The sequence below is a fragment of the Bubalus kerabau genome, chromosome 2, assembly GCF_029407905.1.
Source record: "Bubalus kerabau isolate K-KA32 ecotype Philippines breed swamp buffalo chromosome 2, PCC_UOA_SB_1v2, whole genome shotgun sequence".
Taxonomy (NCBI): Eukaryota; Metazoa; Chordata; class Mammalia; order Artiodactyla; family Bovidae; genus Bubalus; species Bubalus kerabau.
The window spans coordinates 26,112,798-26,135,344 of NC_073625.1; the positions used below are offsets into that span (position 1 = coordinate 26,112,798).

The 22,547-nt window shown below is 42.5% G+C and overlaps 1 protein-coding gene across 6 annotated transcripts in view; it reads right to left on the reverse strand.

Annotated features, from left to right (window-relative positions):
• Window positions 1–22,547, reverse strand: part of MTUS1 (microtubule associated scaffold protein 1) — a 188,002-nt gene that overhangs the window by 99,289 nt on the left and 66,166 nt on the right. For all 6 annotated transcript variants that reach the window (XM_055567285.1, XM_055567284.1, XM_055567286.1 and 3 more), the window contains one exon: window positions 17,838–18,045. In XM_055567285.1, the coding sequence (XP_055423260.1) occupies window positions 17,838–18,045 (208 nt within the window). The remainder of the gene's footprint in view (window positions 1–17,837; window positions 18,046–22,547) is intronic.

Sequence of the window (22,547 nt, forward strand, 5' to 3'; positions counted from 1 at the left end):
TATAATATAAAAAGAATATTATTAAAGTCGATGGGCTCAAACATTTAAACAGAAAGAGATACTCTAGACAAAACAGATTAACAACTAAAAATGGATAAACTGGACCAATAATTAAAGTAAGTAGATTCTAATAATCTTTTTTTTCCTGTACATCTATAAGTATTAGGTACTCTTTAATTCTTTAAATTTTAGTACAAAAAAGTCAATGCCATAAGTGACACTTTTATGTGGTCAAAATGAAAAGCCACTTTACTACTGGAAAAATCTTCACAAAACCATAATGGTATGTTTCCTTTGGACTGGAAATTAAAGACAAAGAATGAACTCCTGAATGGCACTCCTTTGTTCTGACACTCATATTAAATGATGCATTCTCCAATAGGAGCTCCCAGAGGCTTCACAGAATGGAGTGTCCTCTCTCAGCTCCAACTTGGCCTCCTCCATTCTTTAAGGAAAAGCCTGGGAAAGAATCTGGGTCCCACACAGCTCACAAAACACCTTCAAAGAAATGAGAGCAGTTTCCAAAGCCACAGAAACATCCACCAGTTGAAGCAAGTTCTCACCTCTGAACTCTCAATGAGATAAGAATGAATTCAGCTTTAATGTATTTTTCACAAGACTGTTCCACACTGAAAAAATGACTTGCTGTTCTTTACATTTGGTGAAATTTACGGGTTTTGAAGATGTTGACAAAATTGGCTGACAAAAAAAACTTGCCTATTGTATTCCCTATATTAGAAGACACAGATAATCTTAACAAAAATTTAGACAATGGATTCACACGAGGGGTTGTGTTACACATGTATTTAGTACTTGCTTACACAAGGTAAGGTAACTGCAGATGGAGAGGGTGCTGGAAACATCTTTCTACAGAAATCACTACCAAACGTTCTCAGGAAAAATGATTAACTTCTCATTGTATGAAAATGTTTGATTCTGTGATTTGCTTCGCTAAGCAGGAACACAGGCGTCATGGGGAAGAAAAACAACATGGTTGGAGTGGTGGGCAGTTTACAGTTGGCATTAAGTAGCTTAAAGTTTAAGATGGCATTAATGCCAGGCTAAGAACTTTAGACCTTAATTATGCGGGTGGGGTGTGAACGGGGAAGGGGGGGAGGGGGGCTCTGCAGCTTTCTGAGCTCTTACATCGGAACTTGATCCTGGGGCAGCCCTGTAAAGAGCTGACAGAAGGGAAGAGTTTAAAATCAGGGGAACACTTAGGAAGCTGGCCAGGGCTAGAGGCAATGGGGATTTTAACGACAGTGAAAAGGAGATCACTGAGGTCAGCCTGGATATATACGCCACATATTAATATGTGCAATTTAAAATATAAATTACTATAGAAAGTATAATTATTATTAAGGAATGCAAGGTCCATTAACTACTAGAGCCAGGAAAACACCAAATATACAACATAGATAGTTAAAATACAAAAAAAAGAAAAGAGAATATATTTATAGCTGTAATTGTAACTTGGGCTCTTTAAACACTACTATAAAGAGGAAGTGAGCTTTGGAGTAATTCTCTATTACTGGGAATTATTATCATGAAACTAAAGTATGCTTACCCAAAGGAATAAAGAATTAACAATCAGTTATGGGAGAAAAATCATACATACGTCAAACTGCAGCCACAGACTCACTCTCAACCTGGAATGACCAAATTCTCTCATTGACACTAATGCATATATTTAAAATTTTGCTTTGAGGTAGAGTATTGTCTAAAAATTATTTAAACAGACCTGATAAGCTGCTTACAAAATACCGTACAGCAATCAACAGCTTTCTGATGTACCAGGGGAAGAAAGGAAAAGATCCTTTGCTTTAGCAACAAAAAGCAATTATACACACTGACATGTACACACATACTATTTCTATGAAGAAACCTGTCAAACAGTGTCAGTATGATGAAAAATTACAAAAGTGAGCAGCATAAAAGATTTGAATAAGTGGGACATACACATTCATTCTTCTCTGAATTAACATATTGACTCATTCCTAGATAAATCATATGTCATTATTTTCAAAGAGGAAATTGGGAGAATTTTTTAAAGAGCAATTTAAACTAGAATAAGGAAGAATAGTCAGAATTTTTTAGAACATAAAAATGAGGATTGTAACTCAACAGCAACAACAACAAAACTGATTTTAAAATGGGCAAAGCACTTGAATAGAACTTGCATAAAAGAAGATACAGTGGCCAAGAAGCACATGAGAAATTGCTCACCATCCCTAGTCATTAGGGAAATGCAAATCAAAACTACAGTAAGATACCACTTCACATCTATTCGTATGGCTATTATAAAAACAAGACAGAAAATAATTGTCAGTTAGAATGTGAGGAAATTAGAACTCTACACTGGTGCTGGGACAGTAAAATGGTATAGCTGCTGTTGAAAATGGGATGTTGGGTTTCTCAAAAAAATTAAAAACAGAACTGCTTTATGATTCTTCTGGGTAGTCATCTGAAAGAACTGAAAGCAGGACCTTCAGTAGATACCAGTACACCAGGTTCATGGGAACTTTATTCACAATAGCCAAAAGGCGGAAGCAATCCAAGTGTCCATCAGTGGATGCCCGGATAAAGAACATATGGCACATACATAATTACTATGAAATAATTATTCAGCCTTTAAACAGGGAGGAAATTATGACACAGGCTACAACATAGATGGACCTAAAGACCTTATGCTAAGTGAAATAAGCTAGTTCCAAAGGACAAATGACTTGTCTTATGTGAGGTGCCTGGAGCAGTCAAATTCACAGAGAACAGAAAGGGGGCTGCCAGGGGTTGAGGGAAGGGGAGGCTGGGGAGTTGATGTTTATTGGACAGAGTTTCAGGTGCAGAAGAGGAAAAGCTCTGGAGACGGGACGGTGGTGGGGGCTGTACAGCAATGGGAATGGACGTCACACCACCAAGCTGTACACTGAAGTTGTTAAAACAGTAAATTTTCCATAGTATTTGTTTTACTACAATTTTTTTTAAGTTTAAAAGCGTAGAAGGAATGTTACTAGTTTATTACAGTATAAAATAGTGAAACAGTCTAGTAATGGCAAAAACATATTTACAGATTAATAAACCGGTGTGTCAATCTCAGAAATACAAAATTTTAGAATAAGATAGTGGAGATACTTCAAATCAGTGAAGACACCTATTTGTGATATTAACATATATGAATTAAAAAACAATTAAAAGTGAGAAGCAGCATGGTGTAGTTAAAGTAAAAGTTGACAATCTGGAGTCAGAATTGTCCAATAGTTAAGTTGTGTTCAACTTTGCGAGCCCATGGACTGTGGCATGCCAGGCTCCTTTGTCCCCCATTATCTCCCGGAGTCTGCTCCAATTCATGTCCATCGAGTCGGTGATGCTATGTAAACACCTCATCTTCTGCTGCTCCCTTCTCCTTTTGCCCTCAATCTTTCCCTGCCTAGGTTTAAACCCAGTTCCTCTATTCCGTGTCCTCATGCATAAAAGAATGTGGGTGATTATAGTGGACTCATTTCACAGGTGCTTGGGACATTTAGATGAGTTTATATTTTAAGGGCTTAGAATAGCAACTGGCAGATAGTTAAGTGGCATATAAAGAGCAGCTACTAGTTCTCATCATACACCACAAATATTTATAAAATTGGATTAAAAAGGAAACTAAAACCATTCCAATTAACCATAATAATTATATATCTTTCAGTTGTGAATCATAAAAACACGAAAAATTACAAGATGTGACTATAAAAAAACAGAAAATTTTATACACTGGAACACAAGCCAAAGGACGACAGATAATATCAAGTCAGTAACAAAGCATCATATGCCCCAAAACAGTACAAGATAGCAAAAGGTCTAAACAAGAATAAATTAAAATAGAACTCTTGTTTTTTTTCTTTTTTTTTTTCAATTTAACCTTATCGTGTCTAATATCTCTGTCTCCCCAACTGGCACTCCTAATCTCCATTGCTATTGCTCATCTTATAGAAAGCTTCAAATAAGCCAAATACTTGCGTTCCTAACCATTCTTCAAGTTATGGGTAACCATGTGATCCGGTGTGTGCCAGTAAGACTTAAAGGTAAGAGTGCCAGGGGCAAGGTGCTCAGTAGGACTTTTCCTTCCTGATAAAGGTAGGCAGACATGTCAGGAGAAAGGCCGGTCCGCTCAGCCCACCGCTCCCAGCCTCTGCCCAGCAGCAGCAGGACCTTGGAACCCTTAGCGACCATACTTAACTGAAAAGTCCCTGACAAGAGCAACGTGCGGAGGCAGGACGAGGGGAAGGACAGAAGAGGTGACAATACTCAATCACCAACCCAGGAACTGCCTGCCTCTGGCTTTCTGTTAAATAAACACACAATCAGATCAGATCAGATCAGTCGCTCAGTCGTGTCCGACTCTTTGCGACCCCATGAATCGCAGCATGCCAGGCCTCCCTGTCCATCACCAACTCCCGGAGTTCACCCAGACTCACATCCATTGAGTCAGTGATGCCATCCAGCCATCTCATTCTCTGTCGTCCCCTTCTCCTCCTGCCCCCAATCCCTCCCAGCATCAGAGTCTTTTCCAATGAGTCAACTCTTTGCATGAGGTGGCCAAAGTACTGGGGTTTCGGTCTAAAACAGTTTTTGTCTTAACTACCACATGTTCCTTCCTCCTACCTTTCTGCAGTCCCTTCCTGCTCATTATTGTGACTCCTTCTCCTCCCTCCAGCCCTTTAAAGCCAGGAGGACCCCAGAGGCACTTCGCACACACTCCACAGAGTTCCCTAAAGGACCCTTGACCTGTTCTTGTGCTCTGATCCAGTTCAGTGGCTTTAAACACCATCTACCTGTTGGTGAATCTCAAACTAATCTCCCTCGACCAGATTCCTCCTTCACACTCTAGACATTGGTCTGCCTTTCTACGCTGCACCTTCACTTACGTATCTAATATTCATCTCAACATGGTGTTTGTACAACTGAGATCCTGATACCCACCTCCCAGCATCTGTGTCTCATTCCTGCTTCCCCATCTCAGCATCCCGCCACTGCTCATACCGGAATACTAGAGCATCTCTGACTCCTCTCTTTTGCTCTTGCCCCTCATCCCATCAGTAAACCCCACTGGCTTTATTTTCACCACGTATATCTAGAATCCGGATCCCTCTAAAACCCTATCCAACCCCTCATAGCCCTGTGTAAGCCACAGCCTCCTGCCGTGATTACAGTGCAACCTCACTGAGCCTTCTGATGCGGCGCTCAGCCCACTCAGTGCATCCTCTCCACAGTTGTCACAGTGGCTCTGTTACAATTAGTCACTTCGGGAGGATGGGCAAAACTGTTAGTTAGGGACTCTGAGACCGACATGTACACACTATGGTATTTAAAATGGATAAACAACAAGGGCCTACTGTATAGCACAAGGGACTCTGCTCTGTGTGATGTGGCAGCCTGGACAGGAGGAGAGTCTGGGGGAGAATGGATACATGTGTATGTATGGCTGATTCTCCTTGCTGTCCACCTGAAACTATCACAACATTGTTAATCAGCTATACTCCAATATAAAATTTTAAAAAATCAAGGTCACTTAGGTTAAAGGCCAAAGTCCTTATGATTTTCAAGACTGTATGTGATCTGGCTCTCTACTACCTGTCAAATCTCATCTCCTGGCTCACTTATCTCATTCCTTGCTACTCCTGGAGCTGTTAGACACCACCTCAGGGCCTTCCCACTTGCTGTTTCCTCTCACTGGTACAGTTTTCTTCCAGATGTTCAGGCACTGGGTCCACAGGCCATCACACAAAAGCCACGGCTCCATCCCCCGACCCACGCTCTCTGTCCCTCTCTCTGCCACCCCCCACAAACCCCAACATTTCACATTCCCCTTATTCCATGTTAGTATTTGTTCTCTCTTTAGTACTGGAGGTTGTCAAACATCCTTTATATTTCACTTATGAAGGCCCTGTCTCTCCTACCAGAATGTAACCTCACAGAGGGCACATTTTGACCTTGTATTCACTTCAATTTCTGAGCACTTTGCCCCTGGTATCTACAGTCATCTGACAAATATTTGAGCACCAAGCATATGCCAATTAAAATAACACATTTTACTTTCCTAAAGAGTGAATATCTGGCAAGATTGTCAATGAGGGGAATATAGCCAATATTTTATAATAACTATAAATGGAGTATAACCTTTAAGAATTATGAATCATTATACACCTGTAACTTACACAATATTGAATAGCAACTATACTTCAATTAAAGAAAATTTTAAAACATGTATTGGCTAGGGTGCTGGGATAAATGCTTACAGGGTCAGAGCAGGAGCACAGACTTGCATGTTGTTCCTAAAGGGCAACTTGCAACGTGTATCCAAAGTCTTACAAATGCCCACACCCTCTGATTCCACTTAAAGGAATGTATCTAAGTAATTTATCTGATCAGCTTAAGTACTAATATACAAAGGCCTTCAGTATAGAGTTGTTTAATCTACTGAAAAACACTGGAAACAATGTGATGTTCAAAGGAGTCTGAGAAACAAATCACAACACATTTAGGCTACAACAGAGTCATTTTAAGTCATTTCTTAAAAAGAATATATAAAATAAATAATATATATAAATATAAATAAATATATAAAATAAATATATGAAAACTTCAAAAGTCTACCAAAATAGGCACCACACCTTTTAAAATGAAAAAGAATTTCAATCAAGTAAGTGCCTACTGACTGTTATGTTTGGGGTTTATTACCCACTTTCCTTGGTGGTTCAGATATTAAAGAGTCTGCCTACCATACAAGAGACCCGGCTTCAATTCCTGTGTCGGGAAGATACCCTGGAGAAGGGAATGGCAACCCACTCCAGTATTCTTGCCTGGAGAGTTCCATGGACAGAGGAGACTCACGGACTACAGTCCACAGGGTCACAAAGAGTCGAACACAACTGAGTAACCAATACTTACACTTTCTCAGAAATTGTTTTTCCCCATCAGAAATATGTAAGCATATGGGCATGATAATATGCAAAAAGAAAAACTAGTGAATATCTATAAATTATGAAGTAAACACTGGCATTGATTAGATTAAGATGTTCCCCACTCTACCACTTGCTCCTTCCTTCCCACTTCTAAAGGGCTATGTACTTTTTAAATAGCCTGCTGGGAAGAGGGCATTGGAAATCTGATGTGATATTCAAAGCATTAATACCGGGTTAAATTCATGATACAGTGGGGCAGAGTAAGGTTTACCTTGCTTGGGACAATGCCTGCCATGCTCCTTTCTTGACCTTGACAGACCTGGGCTCTGTCCAAACCCCTTATCTTTGCTGACTGCTTAAACACCAATGCTTCCCTGATAGCTCAGTTGGTTAAGAATCCGCCTGCAATGCAGGAGCCCCAGGTTATATTCCTGGATCAGGAAGATCCCCTGGAGAAGGGATAGGCTACCCACTCCAGTATTCTTGGGCTTCCCCTGTGGCTCAGCTGGTAAAGAATCTGCCTGCAATTTGGGAGACCTGGGTTCAATCCCTGGGTTGGGAAGATCCCCTGGAGAAGAGGGAGAAGGGAAAGGCTACCCACTCCAGTATTCTGGCTTGGAGAATTCCATGAACTGTCTAGTCCATGGGATCGAAAAAAGTCAGACTGAGCGACTTTCACTAAACACCAATGCACTGCACTCTAATTACTTACCTGCCCTCCTCAATTGGTCCACACATTCTGTACTGACTGCCCATGACCTTTACATTCTATACTCTGAACCCTAGCGTCCCATTTATTGATACTTCCTAGTATACCATGGAGAAGGAAATGGCAACCCACTCCAGTGTTCTTGCCTGGAGAATCCCATGGACGGAGAAGCCTGGTAGGCTGCAGTCCACGGGGTCGCACAGAGTCGGACACGACTGAAGCGATGCAGCAACAGCAACTAGTATACCAGCCAAGTATTAAAAAAATTTGAATTCATATGCATCCTTCTTATTTTTAATTCTGGGATTTCAGGGGCAGAAATAAAAAAGCAGAGAGCATCAACACTAACCCAAGACTCTTATGTATGTAAAAGTATACCTCCATTATATTAGAGAATAATCTATATTATTACTGCAAGAAAGAAATTCAACAAACTTTGATATTTGTAAAGTTATACCCTTCTAAATCCCTAGAGCTCTTTTTTTTTTTTTTTTTTTTTAAACAGTGCTGTAAGGATAGATGTGATGAGGGATGAATTGCCATTGCTGCCTTCTAAGAATGGGCCAAGAATCACGTCTTACCCATTCCATGATTCTTCAGGCCCTGGAGTAAGAGTTGCACGGTGCACACTTTCAAACTCTCTGCCAAGGGAACAAGTGAAGTGCAAGTGTGAGTCATTCAGTCTGCCTGACTCTTTGTGACCCCAGGGACGGTAGCCTGCTAGGCTCCTCTGTCCATGGAATTCTCCAGGCAAGCATATGCGAGTGGGTAGCCATTTCCTTCTCCAGGGGATCTTCCCAACCCAGGGATTGAACCTGGGTCTCCTGTATTGCAGGCAGATTCTTTACCATCTAAGCCACAAACTGCCTACAAAAATCCAGAATTTCAGAAGCATTCTACATTTATATATTGCAAAATATGACTTTAGTATTCCACATTCTTGAATTAGCTAAGGCAATATTATATCAGTAGGGTAAAAGAAACTGTCCTCTGTACAACCACGACTATTTCCTTAAGTTCAAGGGTATACCATTCAGGTATGACCTAAATCGAATCCTTCACGATTATACAGTGGAAGTGACAAATAGATTCAAGGGATTAGATCTGATAGACAGAGTGCCTGAAGAACTATGGACAGAGGTTCATGACATTGTACAGGAGGCTGTGATCAAAACCATCCCAAAGAAAAAGAAATGCAAAAAGACAAAATGGTTGTCTGAGGAGGCCTTACAAATAGATGAGAAAAGAGGAGAAGTGAAAGGCAAAGAAGATGAGGAAGGATATACCCATCTGAATGCAGAGTTCCAAAGACTAGCAAGGAGAGATAAGAAAGCCTTCCTCAGTGATCAATGCAAAAAAACAGAGGAAAACAACAGAATGGGAAAGACTGGAGATCTCTTCAAGAAAATTAGAGATACCAAGGGAATATTTCATGCAAAGATGGGCACAATAAAGGACAGAAACAGTATGGACCTAACAGAAGCAGAAGATATTAAGAAGAGGTGGCAAGAATACACAGGAGAACTATACAAAAAAGATCTTCATGACCAAGATAACCACGATGGTGTGATCACTCACCTAGAGCCAGACATCTTGGAGAGCAAGGTCAAGTGGGCCTTAGGAAGCATCAATATGAACAAAGCTAGTGGAGGTGATGGAATTCCAGTTGAGCTATTCCAAATCCTGAAAGATGATGCTGTGTAAGTGCTGCACTCACTATAGCAGCAAATTTGGAAAACTCAGCAGTGGCCACAGGACTGGAGAAGGTCAGTTTTCATTCCAATCCCAAAGAAAGGCAATGCCAAAGAATGTTCAAATTACTGCACAATTGCCTTCATCTCATATGCTAGCAAAGTAATGCTCAAAATTCTCCAAGCTAGGCTTCAACAGTACCTGAACTGAGAAATATCAGAAGTTCAAGCTGGATTTAGAAAAGGCGGCGGAACCAGAGATCAAATTGCCAACATCCACTGGATCATCGAAAAAGCAAGGAGTGTTCCAGAAAAACATCTACTTTTGGTTTATTGACCACACCAAAGTCTTTGACTATGTGAATCACAACAAACTGTAGAAAATTCTTAAACAGATGGGAATATCAGACTACCTGATCTCCCACCTGAGAAATCTGTGTGCAGGTCAGTTAGAACTGAACAAGGAACAACAGACTGGTTCCAAATTGGGAAAGGAGTATGTCAAGGCTGTATATTGTCACCCCGATTATTTAACTTATATGCAGAGTATATCCTGTGAAATGCCAGACTGGATGAAGCACAAGCTGGAATCAAGACTGCCAGAAGAAATATCAATAACCTAATATATGCAGAAGACACCACCCTTATGGCAGAAAGCGAAGAAAAGCTAAAAAACCTCTTGATGAAAGTGAAAAAGGAGAGTGAAAAAGTTGGCTTAAAACTCAGCATTCAAAAAAATAAGATCATGGCATCCAGTCCCATCACTTCATGGCAAATAGATGGGGAAACAATGGAAACAGGGACAGACTTTATTTTCTTGGGCTCCAAAATCACTGCAGGTGGTGACTGCAGCCATGAAATTAAAAGATGCTTGCTCCTTGGAAGAAAAGCTATGACCAACCTAGACAGCATATTAAAAAGCAGAGACATTACTTTGCCAACAAAGATCTGTCTAGTCAAAGCTATGGTTTTTCCAGTAGTCACGTATGGATGTGAGAATTGGACTATAATGAAAGCTGAGCACTGAAGAATTGATGCTTTGGAACTGTAGTGTTGGAGAAGACTCTTGAGAGTCCCTTGGACTGCAAGGAGATCCAACCAGTCCATCCTAAATGAAATCAGTCCTGCATATTCATTGGAAGGACTGATGCTGATGCTGAAGCTCCAATACTTTGGCCACCTGATGGGAAGAACTGACTCATTTGAAAAGACCCTGATGCTGGGGAAGATTGAAGGCAGGAGGAGACGGGGACGACAGAGGATGAGATGGTTGGATGGCATCACCAATTCTATGGACATGAGTTCGAGCAAGCTCCAGGAGTTGGCTATGGACAGGGAAGCCTGGCGTACGGCAGTCCACGGGGTCACAAAGAATTGGACACGACTGACTCAACTAAGAGTAAACTCAAAGGATAAAGTCAAGGAAGTACAGGTGAGTCACAACAAAAACAGCAAGTCTTAAGAGGGCAGTAGTTTGACAGAGAAAAAAGAACATCCCACAAACAAGGTTCTCACGATGACCCCAATTACACAGGAGCATAGTGCTTATGGTGATACTGTCAGTACCTGTTCCTGCAAGTAAGTTCACAAGATGCCTGCTGCTTCGGGTGGAGATGAAACCAAAATAACTTCCTGCGTCACGGGCCTGAGAACACACGCCCCATAGCTAAGGGTGTAGTAAGTCAAAGGCTTAGAAATGTTGCGTGGCTTTCCAGGTACCACAAAGATGAACAAGGGTCTTCACGTGTTCATCAGCAAATGTACTGCCCTGGTTGTGAGTGATCTCACTGTTACTCACAAGAGAATTCCTAATAAGAGCCGAGGCCACAGTAGGGAGCCTCCTGGCTCCTTGAAAACCAAGGTCCACAAGCAGAGCTATACTTTCAACACTGAGGTCACAGAGACTCAGAATGGAAAACCCTCTTCAATCTGCTACCCCTCCTAAGCCGACAAAAACAAATCAATCAACAAAATCTGCACAAGCTCCCCTGAAAGAAATCACCTAACCTCACAAAAGTGAGCCAGAAAATGTAAAAGACGAAGCCGCCCATTCTCCACAGCTGGGGCTCTGAATCTTCACTCTTAACCCCTCGACCTTTTACTCTCTAAGTGGGTCTGTATCTGCACACTCTGCATCTCTGTCTCTGTTTCAGAGACGAACCTGCCTGTGCCCTGGAAACGGGTGCTCCCCTGCCTGGCTGTCACTCATCCCATCCTTCATCTCTGTACCAGCTCTTTCCCTACAGCTTCTTCACCATCCTTACATTTTTAATGTCTTAATACACACACACACACACACACACACACACAACCCTTCGAGGTGCTTTCTCAGTCTTTAGCCTCTTCAAGTTCAACATGACCCCAAACTAACCCATTATTTTCTCTCTCTTTTTTTCTGGCCGTATCACAAAGCACGCAGGATCTTAGATCCCAACCAGGGATCGAACCTGCAGCCCTGCAATGGAAGCATGGAATCTCAACCCCCAGACCACCAGGGAAGTCTCCCATCACAAGGCCACTCAGACAAGAAGGTTGGGCAGACACTTGGATCATTCACTGCCAGTGGGGCTTACCAGACCCTCTTCCTGAAAAAACATTTTTATTATTTTCACTCTGCTCTCTACTCCCAAACACCAGGGTGACTCTTACAAGTCTGTGCCTAAACTATTAGGACTGATCTGCCTTGACCTTTCTTGGGGCTCACTCATCACTTACCCCAACACACGGCCTGCTCGAAGCATGGCTGACCCCACCTTTTATGTTCCCCAAACACCCCAGGCCCCTCATAAGGCTACATTTGCACCCCTGGGAATGCCAGCAACCTCCCAGGCCTGGAAACCCCCCAGGGGCACATTCCAAGGCCACCCTTCTCCAGTCTTCCCTCTGGCTAAGTTAGTGGTGTTCCCTTTACTGTGGACACACGGTACCTCATACAAGTTTCCAGGCAAGTCAAGCCAGATAACATTTGAACACCTGTTGTGCAATAGGTACACTGCGCTGAGGGCTGGAAAGGATAAAAATAACTAAGACCTGGACTGTATCCTTATGGGTGGCATGGAGATGGAAGAAAATAACTATAGCCCAGCACAATAAATGCAGGTTATCACAGAAAACAGGACAGTTCAGCTTGGGTGTGAAGAAGGAAGAGGTGGCGTTCAAATGATTTTCCGTAACCCCTTCCCACCTCACCCTCCAACTAGGGAGTTCATTAATAGGGCGCATAAGTCATGTTTATATTCTGCGAATCTAGCAGACCGCCCAGCACAGAGCAGGCATGCCAAACATTTCTTGAATGGACAATCAAGACAGACTGCACGGTGTGTGAGTCACTGCGTGAAGCGATCGTCCCCAGAATTACTTGCCAAGTGAGAATGGTGCGGAATGACCAAGAATTCACAGCGATGATGTGAATAAAGAAGAGACAAGACACTGTCTCTGAGGTGTCTGCAAGGCCCTCCTTAGTTGGCCTCATCCCCAGTCCCTCATACTCATACTCTCACACACACACACACACACACACACACACACACACACCCCTAGGACAGCTGCCTGGTTCTCAGACCCTACCCCCACTGCCTTGATCTTCTCACTTGTGTTCTCTCCACCTGGTAAGCAGATATTTCCCTCCTCCTCCCCCAGGTGTCTGCTCAAATATGTCACCTTATTTAAACACCTAACTCCCTAGCCTGCCCTATTTCCCTCCTTAGCCATTATCATTTTACACACACAACATTTTATCCACTACTTGGTTTTCTGACTAGCATTTAAGCTCCACAAAGGCAAAAATTTGCCTGTTCTGTGTACCCGTTCATGCCCGGTGCTTAGAGGAGTTCCCAGCACAAGCAGGCACTCAGAGGCTTATTGAACGACTGCGCGTACCCAAGGGGCGGGGGCACGGAGCTGGGGACTCCCAGGCCTGTTTCCTGTCTCCACCAATTATTGGCCATGTCAATTCGGGCAAACTGCTTAAACTTTCCACATCTCAGAATCTTTATTTGCAGGATGGGAATAATCATGGTATGTATACATCATGAGTTGTGAAAATTAAATTACACATTTAGAAATTACAATCTAAATTATACATTTAGAAAGCTTAGAACAGTTAGCACTCAAAACACCTTACTACTATTATTTTTTTTTTTTATGGAGAACAACTACTATTATTTCTTTATGGAGAAAAACCACTATTATTATTTTTTTTATGGAGAAAAACCTTAAGATACATTCTTTAAAATGTGAGTGAGTGGTTTAATTACATACAAATAAACAACATCTCTATAAGCAACATATTCAAGTTTGCTTTTAGAATGGTTATTAGATGATCTTTTCTGGCTTTCAGTACTTCTGCAAGCGTGACTACATTTCTCATAATTCTGATTGCTATCTCTGTCAAACTCTTGCCTTGAAAAGGCCAAAACGGTACAGAAGTAAGCTGAGACAATTTTAAAAAACACTCTAACACTAAATCAACAAGAAGCCAGTTTACAAAAACAACTGAGTGGGAAAGAAGGGAAACCTTGAAGGGTAGGCAAGTCATTACAGGTTTGGGATGTACTCCTGGTCTGAGAGGAATTTATTTTACTAACCCACATTAGATGAATGAACACAAAGTTTTACCCTTTTGAAACGGTCTTTAGTTTTCTTCTGGAGAAAGAGAACCATTTCCTTCATGAGGCCTTGCTTCAGACTCTGGTATGATCAGACGGGTCCCTGAACATCCTTCTTTTCCTCCAAATCCTAAAGCACTCAAGGGCCCTCTGCACACTGCTTACAGATCCCTCTGAGCTGCTCTGCGATTGCTGCAGGAACTCGCTCTCAGCCTTGCCAGGTAGTTAGTTAAAAGGTGCCCCACGGCAGGGGCATACTCTGCTTTATTTCTGTAATCCTGCCTACCTCAGACTGGCCCCTGGCAGGGCAATTACAAGTGGCTATGAAGGAACACACACATTTATAATCTAAAACCTGGCAAGAACTGGTATTACCTCTGAAAGAGGGTAGCAGGCAGTTTCTGAAGGCACTCGATCTCGAGGTATTTCCTAAGCAGTTGTTTTATTCAACACCATTAATCTGCAATGCCCACATAAAACCATTTACATCACAGTAAATTGATACAGATTGTGAAGACAAGAGACATGCCACAGTTTCTAATGTATTCAGCTGAGCCTAAGAACTTTTCCAAAACTCACGGTTAATTTGAAAGTGTTTCTTTCATGAAGAAACATGATAACATGAAGGTGAAGAGCATGGACTCTGAGCCCTGTTACTGGTCAGAATCTGTTACCTCTGTGACTTTCTAGCTGCACAACCTGGACAAATGATTCAACCTCAGTGTGATGGTTTCCTCTTCTGTAAAATGCAGATAAGCCTCACAGACCTATTGTGAGGAGTAAAGGAATTTATAGGTGAGATGATAAAGACGAAGCCTGGAACCTGGTAAGCCTGTTAACAAGCGTGAGCTGCTACCATTGGCATTATGATTATTATTAGAAATATTTTTCCTTGCTTATGTCATCTTATTTGAGTGGTTAAAACACATACATACTCCAAAGAAGCAAAGATGACTTGCATATGGTTTGTTATAATCACTAATCTGGTTTCATATAAATTTCCAGATTGAAGTTACTTTTTTATTTCTAGTTTTAATGAGATGTGATTGACATACATCACCGTGTAAGTTTAAGGTGTGCAGCGTAATTGTCTGACTTACATGTATTGTGATTACCACAACATCCATCATCTCACATAGATACAATTAAAAAACTTTTTTCCTTGTTAGGAGACTTACTCTCAGGATTTATTCTCTTAGCAACTTTCCTATATATTAATATATAGCAGAGTTAACTACAGTTCTCATGCTGTACATTACAATTCCCAAGTTTTGACAAGTGAAATGGAAAAGTTCCATTGGGTTTAATCGCAAGTCTTCCTCATACTCATTTTATAGCTTCAAGAAAATGGCTATTTCACAGCTCCAGGTCTGGCTTTCTACTTAGTTCTCTGAAAGGATTTATTGAAAACCCCAAGTGGGCTGGAACATTCCTGCTGGTTACCTTTCAGGAGAGCAGCTTTGTATGAGCACAGAGGATGTCCATTTGGTTTCAATTTTTGAAGACACAAACACTTCATTGTACGGCAAACGGCAGCATGCTCTCAAAGATCGAAAGGCACATTGTTTTGCTGCTTGATTTTCTGTTCTAACTCTGTGATGATTAACTTTCCCATTTTCCACGACAAACACCTCTCAATTTACTGTCAGCGTGCAAACAAGTTATAGTTGCTATTAATTTTATTAAAAAATAAACACATTTTAAACATAGCATCACCAAGTTCATCTTCCAACTGTTCAACTCAAATGCAAACCCACAAAATTTCTGGCTACAGTCATTTTTTTGAGTTTATATATGGAAAATTACCAAGTGAGAAATTCCGTTTTTGCCTAATTGAGTTTTTAACTTGGATTGAAAACTCTGAATGCATAACTTTGTTATTAAGCTTATGTACACAGGTTAATAAAAGCTCAAGAAATGTCCTGTCTTTTCATGAAGACTAGGCAGACCTACTTTTCTCTCTTTAAGGCATGGCATTCTGTAGCATACAATAAAGGGACTTCAAAAATATGTCACTCCTGGGTGGGATCACCTATATTAAAGAATCTCATCTTTTACAATATATTCTGAGTACTGGCCTAATTTGTAGAAATGTGTGTGCTTCAGGTTTTCTGGGATTTGAGCACCATGTGCTAGAATTACATACGAGCAGCCACTACTCAGAAAATTAGGTGAGCTCCACATTGTCCCTAGAAAGATGAGGACTGCAAAAGCCTGACAGTCTCAAACCCTGTCACTTCACAGAAGCTGGGGGAAGGTACATGACTAGCTCAGGCAGCTCCCTGGGGCCACGGCCCTGCCATAAGGCAGCGCTCCTCTCAACAGGCCAGGCTGCCAGCGGCTACGGCCCTCCCGGACGCCAGGCCACAGGGGCCCCTGATGCCTGAACAGGAAAGGGGCTTCCCATCTGCAAATCCGTGAGCCTTGGACGGCAGCAGCGGTGAGGACCAAAGCTTTGATCTCACTTCTGCCCCACCCTCCAGACTGTGGCGACATCCCGAATAAGGTTTATTGCTTCTCCCAACGTCTTGAGCGCCTCTTACTGTTGTTCTCCCAGAGTTCCTCTGGGGGTAGAAATGGAAATGCATGCAAAGCCCCCTTCCTCCTCCTCCTCCTGGGTTTGCTCCTCACGACAACCCTCAAGATTTGGATGCACAAGCCCTGATTTATTGGGGCCTGGACCTAAATAAATCACCCTTACAACCTGTCTGCGTGTTATATAAGCTTCTCACTTAACAGCTTCATAATAGGAAGCTCGACAGCTTCATAATAGGATTGGAAAATAAAACCTCAAAATCCTAAGGTGTAGACAGGTAAAGAGATCCCTGGGGATTTCACTAGTTTTGTTAAGTTTCTGCAGAATGTTCTCACATCGGAGGACACAGAAACTTTGGGGCACCTTCTCCCTTAGACCATTCAACAGCAGCCATTATTTTTATAAGGGAACTCACTTCTAAATCTATCTGACATGCCTTTCATTTGCTCAGTGCTATACCTGCTAAAATGAGGGGCGACCCCTGCGGAGAGTGCTCTCAGTCAACTGGAATGGCCAGCAGGCTTTTTGTCTTCATCTCTTTGAAAGGGGCTGCCTTCCCCACTTCCTGTTCTGATTTTGTAACACAGAGAAATGCTAACCTCAGCCAAACTTAGAAAGACATTTAAGAGCTGCTCTGGAAGCTCTCAAATTTTATAAATCTGCCTTCACTACTTCTAATATGCAAACCAATATAAACAACCTTTGTATTAGAAAAATGTAACTCTGTCGTCACCTTCATATCCCCGAAGATTTTTAACATATTTATTTGACTGAGTTTGGTCTTCGTTGTGGCATGTGGGACCTAGTTCCCTGACCAGGGATCAAACCCCGGCCCCCTGCATTGGGAGCGTGGAGTCTTAGCCACTGGACCACCAGGGACGTTCCTCCTAGAAGATTTTATAAAACACCTTTCAGTAAAATTCAAGAAAAACACTAGTCTCTCCATTTTTTGATGAGGGCACATGATGAAAGGAGTGTATCACACAAGTATTATTAAGCACTTCACTGTTTGTAAAACATCTGAAAGTGAAACGATTCCTGTATGACCAGGGCCTGCTTGGATATGGAGACATGCCTGCTTCTGGAGAGCTTTTATGTCAGTTTATACACATCTCTCTCCCCAACCAGACTTCAGCATTGCTCAAGGATCAGAGCTGTGTCTTGGACTTCTTTTTCCACCTTCCCTGTGCAAGATGCTGGACCACCAAAGATTAAACGCTTTAGTGACACAATGCACTGGAATTCTAGAACCAAAACCCATCTCTCTGAGACAGGTTCCTGATGGGACCGATTTAAATCTGAATCATTTATGAGCTGCTCTAAAGCACAGCTGAATTATTTGACTCTTACCAGAACTGGACACACGCCTGATCCTCTGGGGAGACACGGCCCGATCGCAGGTGAGATTTCTGCTGTCACTATTCCGCCTCAAACAGGAAACAGAAGGCCCCACTCTGGCTTTCGGACCAGGTGTTCTCCTCAGAATGGAGGGGTTGGGCGTAGCTGGTTTCGTAGCTGGTTTCCCACCTGAGATGCCTACAGGTTTGGAAGCGGAATCCTGTGGGGAAAAGAGGGAAGACGTCAGGCCAGGTCACGCCTTCCACTCCCACACCACCACTTCCTGATGGTGGTAGGTATGGGAAAGAAACAATCTCTGTCTAAACAGATACGCCTGATGGATATTTTTCATTTTTACTATGAAGACATTTCCGCTCTTGATAGTTTACTCTTTGACTCACCATGATCTGCCTTGGGTCCCATCAGGGAAACTGTGCCCAAGGTGACTGGTACCACAAGTTAAATTCATAGCTTTCAGTCCTTTCCCTAGATTTCCTCTCCACGGTCTCCAGCCCCCATGATGCCATCTTCCATTGGTTTCTCCCACAGAGCTCTTTCCTGGATCCCCTTCTATTCGTCTGGCTATTCCTTCTCTGGGTTCTGTTCTTCTCTGCCTTTAAATGCTGGTCATCGCAAGTGTCCTAAACTTGGCCCTGGAAACTTTCTCACCATATACTCTCCCCAGATGACCTTGTCCACTCTTTCAACCACCACCAAGCCCTCACGTCTGAGTCGGCACTCTCTCCCGAGTTCCCCACATACTTCATTTCTTTCTTCATCTGCCTCACTTAGCATACTTCAGGTGCTTTGACCCAATAATGTTGACAATAATCATATTATTGTTGATTTTACTAATCAACATACAGCCCTTTTAAAATGAAAAGTAAGTTCAAAATGTACGTGTCAATTCATGATCCTAACAACCCTTCAGGAATGCTTTCACCATACTCCATTTCACAGCCGAAGAACATGAAGCAGTTTCTAAAAATCAGGTGAATTTTACCCACCCATCTCAAAACTTAGCTTTTCTCATATTCACCACCATGTGCCCAGACACCTGACCTACACAGTGAAAGCTATCTCTAGAAGTCTCCTTTCTTAACTTCTGTATGTTTCTGTACCACCATTCCAACCACACACACAGAACACAGCAGACAGAGGCATAACCCAACCATCTTCAATTAAGTCAGACATTAAATTTACAAAAATGTAGAACAGTGCCAGTCTCCTCATTAAGTATTTTTGTTTTGGAAAATGTGGTTAGTTTTTAAAATGTTACATTAACACACAATGGATTTAACTTTATTTCAAATGAATATATATTCTGGAAACGTCTTAGTTTAATGTTAAATGCCATAAATGCTGACAGATGTAGCCCCTGTCGGTCTGCCTGAGCACAGGCTGCCTCATTTCTGGGATGCCTGGAACCATGTTCTGGTCTCCCCCGCCTCCAATTCATCTCCCACTCCACTGCTCAGGCCATCTCTTCTAAAGTCCAAACTGGGCCAGGAGGCTTCCCTCGGTCTCCTAGATAGTCAGCTCTTCTATAAAAGGCCTCTGGGGTGTGGTGGTCCTGCCCTCCCCCTCACTGGTTCCTTACCGCCCGTGGTTCTGCGCTCCCAGCTCCAGACATCCTCACTACCCTGTGACCCCCGCGTGACAATGCGCCTTCATCTTGGCACGTGTTATTCCTTCCACCCAGAATACCCTTGCAGCTCATCCTCGATCTTTAAGCTTCAGCTGGTGATCCATGCGCTCTCCCCCCTAGAAGCCGTCCTTCCTGGATCTCTCTCCCCATCACCGCCACCAGCACAGCAGCCATACACACCCCCAACTGAGAGCCTGACAGCCCATCTTTCTTTACATTCTAATGCCCGCTGCACTAGACTCTAGGCTTGGCCAGGGGCTGGGTCTTTCCATCTCTATATCCCAACAATCACCACCATATACAGCACACGGTGCGTGTTGGCCGCTCAGTTGTGTCCAGCCCTTTGCGACTCCATGGACTGCATAGCCCACCAGGCTCCTCTGCCCATGGGATTTTCCCAGCAAGAATACTGCAGTGGGTTGCCATTCCCTTCTCCCAGGGATCTTCCCAACCCAGGGATGAAACCAAGTCTTCTGCACTGGCAGGCAGATTCTTTTACCACTGAGCCACTTGGGAAGCCCCCCAAAGCACACAGTGGGCACCCAATAAATGTACACACAGGAACTGAGAGCCTGAGGTTTACTCCAAGAACAAATTTCAACACTGTAAGCCATGATTTATATTCTTCCATTATATAAAGAAAAATTGAGCCTCACAGAGGCTGAAACTTGCCTGATGCCTCTTTGCCAATGAATGGATGGAGCTACCATGTGAAACCATGTTGATTTCCAAAATCGGTGCCATGAACCTCTGCGCTGCCTTTTCCCCAGCAGGACCCTTGCTTAGTAAGTCAGAAGTAGATAATTTCCCACAGAATGATATAAAGTCCATGCTGATGACATCCACTACGTGAATTTAAAACTAACTTACATAGGGCAATACTCTAAGAGAACACTGGAAAGCAACGTAAAATTGGCCAAGAAAAGCAAGCAAAGGACAAAAAATCTTCTCCCACCATTGTGAAACTGGCTAAGGTAATCTCCCCAGAGAACAACATTTAAAAAGTAACCCAAACTTCTAACCAACTTACAAAGTAAATCTTTAACAAATCAGATTTGCCCTGCCTTTTAGAGTCAACATTCCTTGAAATTCTGAAAGCCCAGTGTGTGGAACAGAAAGGGCCAGGATTCAGATCAGGAGACCTGAGTTTGAATCTCAGCTTTTACAACTTACCGGCTGTCTCTGTGTTTTAAGTGACCTCTATGAATCCTTAAACTGTAGCAAGAACTTGCCTGTTGTTACTGGAAAGAGTAAATGATAATGTATAAAGCACCTGAACATTCTGGAAAATTAAATGGCATAATATACGTAAGAGCCTAGAGCAGAGGGTTTCGCACAGTCACTGAAGAAATATGTGTTTCCTTGCTTTTAGATAATTCCCCATTCCTTTCATCAAACACACTATCACCAATACAAAACCTCTGTAATGCATAGCTACACTCAAATGCATCAAATTAAAATCAAGTTCCTTCTGACACAGAACTTTTATGAAGTTTCAGATAAGCCCTGACTAGCTTCCCTTGCTATGGAGAAGGAAATAGCAACCCACTCCAGTGTTCTTGCCTGGAGAATCCCAGGGACGGGGGAGCCTGGTGGGCTGCCGTCTCTGCGGTCACAGAGTCGGACACGACTGAAGCAACTTAGCAGTAGCAGCAGCAGCAGCTTCCCTTGTGGCTGAGATAGTAAAGAATACGCCTGCAATGCAAGAGTCCAGGGACCGATCCCTGGGTCGGGAAGATCTCCTGGAATGACAATCCACTCCAGTATTCTTGCCTGGAGAATCCCATGGACAGAGGAGCCTGGTGGGCTACAGTCCTTGGGGTCACAGAGTCAGACATGACTGAGCGAATGACACTCACTCAACTCAAACAGCTGTGAAGCTGTAGGCAACCTAAGGATTTGGTAAACTCAAGGACTAATTCTGCTGAAAACCAACAGAGCACAGAGAAAATGCATATCCCTCCAGCACTGTCTCAGCATGGACCCAGGGCAGATCCAGAATCTTCAGGTACTGCCGAAGTGACCAAGAAACACAGGGGTCTGCCTACAGCATGAGGCAAAGGCTGATTCATTCAGCTCTCTATAGTAAGTACAAAGCCTGTGGCCAGTGGCCGTTTGGCCAGCTCCTGCCCTGTGACACATAGAAATGTGTAAGCAGTGAACAGGGATATTGGAGAGAACTGCGCATAAAACATTACCATGGGGGAAATGAGTTTGTAGTATTTGTCAGTAAGTAAACATGTCAGTGCTAAAAATATGGAAATTCTACTGCAAGATTTCTAAGATGAAAAGTGCTTCTTCTCCAAGATACACTGGGATCCAGATGATTCTATCACCTTATTTCTATACCACATCATCACCCTGAAAAATAGGATTTCCTTCTGCACGTGGGAAATAAAATGCTGACTTACCTGATTCACGGATCAGAAAAGCTTTTCATTTCAAAATTACACCACCAATTTATAGTCAAAGCAAATGTTATTTAAAGAAACTTTATGCTAGGATTTGGGAGGCAGTTGGTGATCAATGCACAATTAAAAAGTCTCCCATAAATCAAGGAGGAATAATTCTATTGTTTTCATGTATATGTATCTAGAAATAGCAAACTGTTTCTTAACATTACAACAGTGTATCATTTAATTTAGCAAAGTATCAAATTAAAAATTGGATACAATGAGTTTCCTAAGTTTGACTTCAAAAGAAGTTAAAAAAATAAACACCTGAGTTTTGAAATAATGGACAATCTCAGTAGTTCAGGGATCACTGTGGTGTGCCATTCTTTCTAAAAAGATTTATTATAAAAGCTAAAGCATCTCTAAGCTGACCTAGCTCAAGACTCTCTCTAGCAGAACCTAAGAATTCCTGACGTACCCTGAAAAGTGAAATTGTTAGATGCTTAGTCATGTCCGGTTCTTTGTGACCCCATGAACTGCAGCACACCAGGCTTCTCTGTCCATGGGATTCTCCAGGCAAGAATGCTGGAGTGGGTTGCTACGCCCTCCTCCAGGGCATCATCCCAACCCAGGGATCAAACCTGTGGTCTCCTGTGTTGGCATGCAGATCCTTTTCCATCT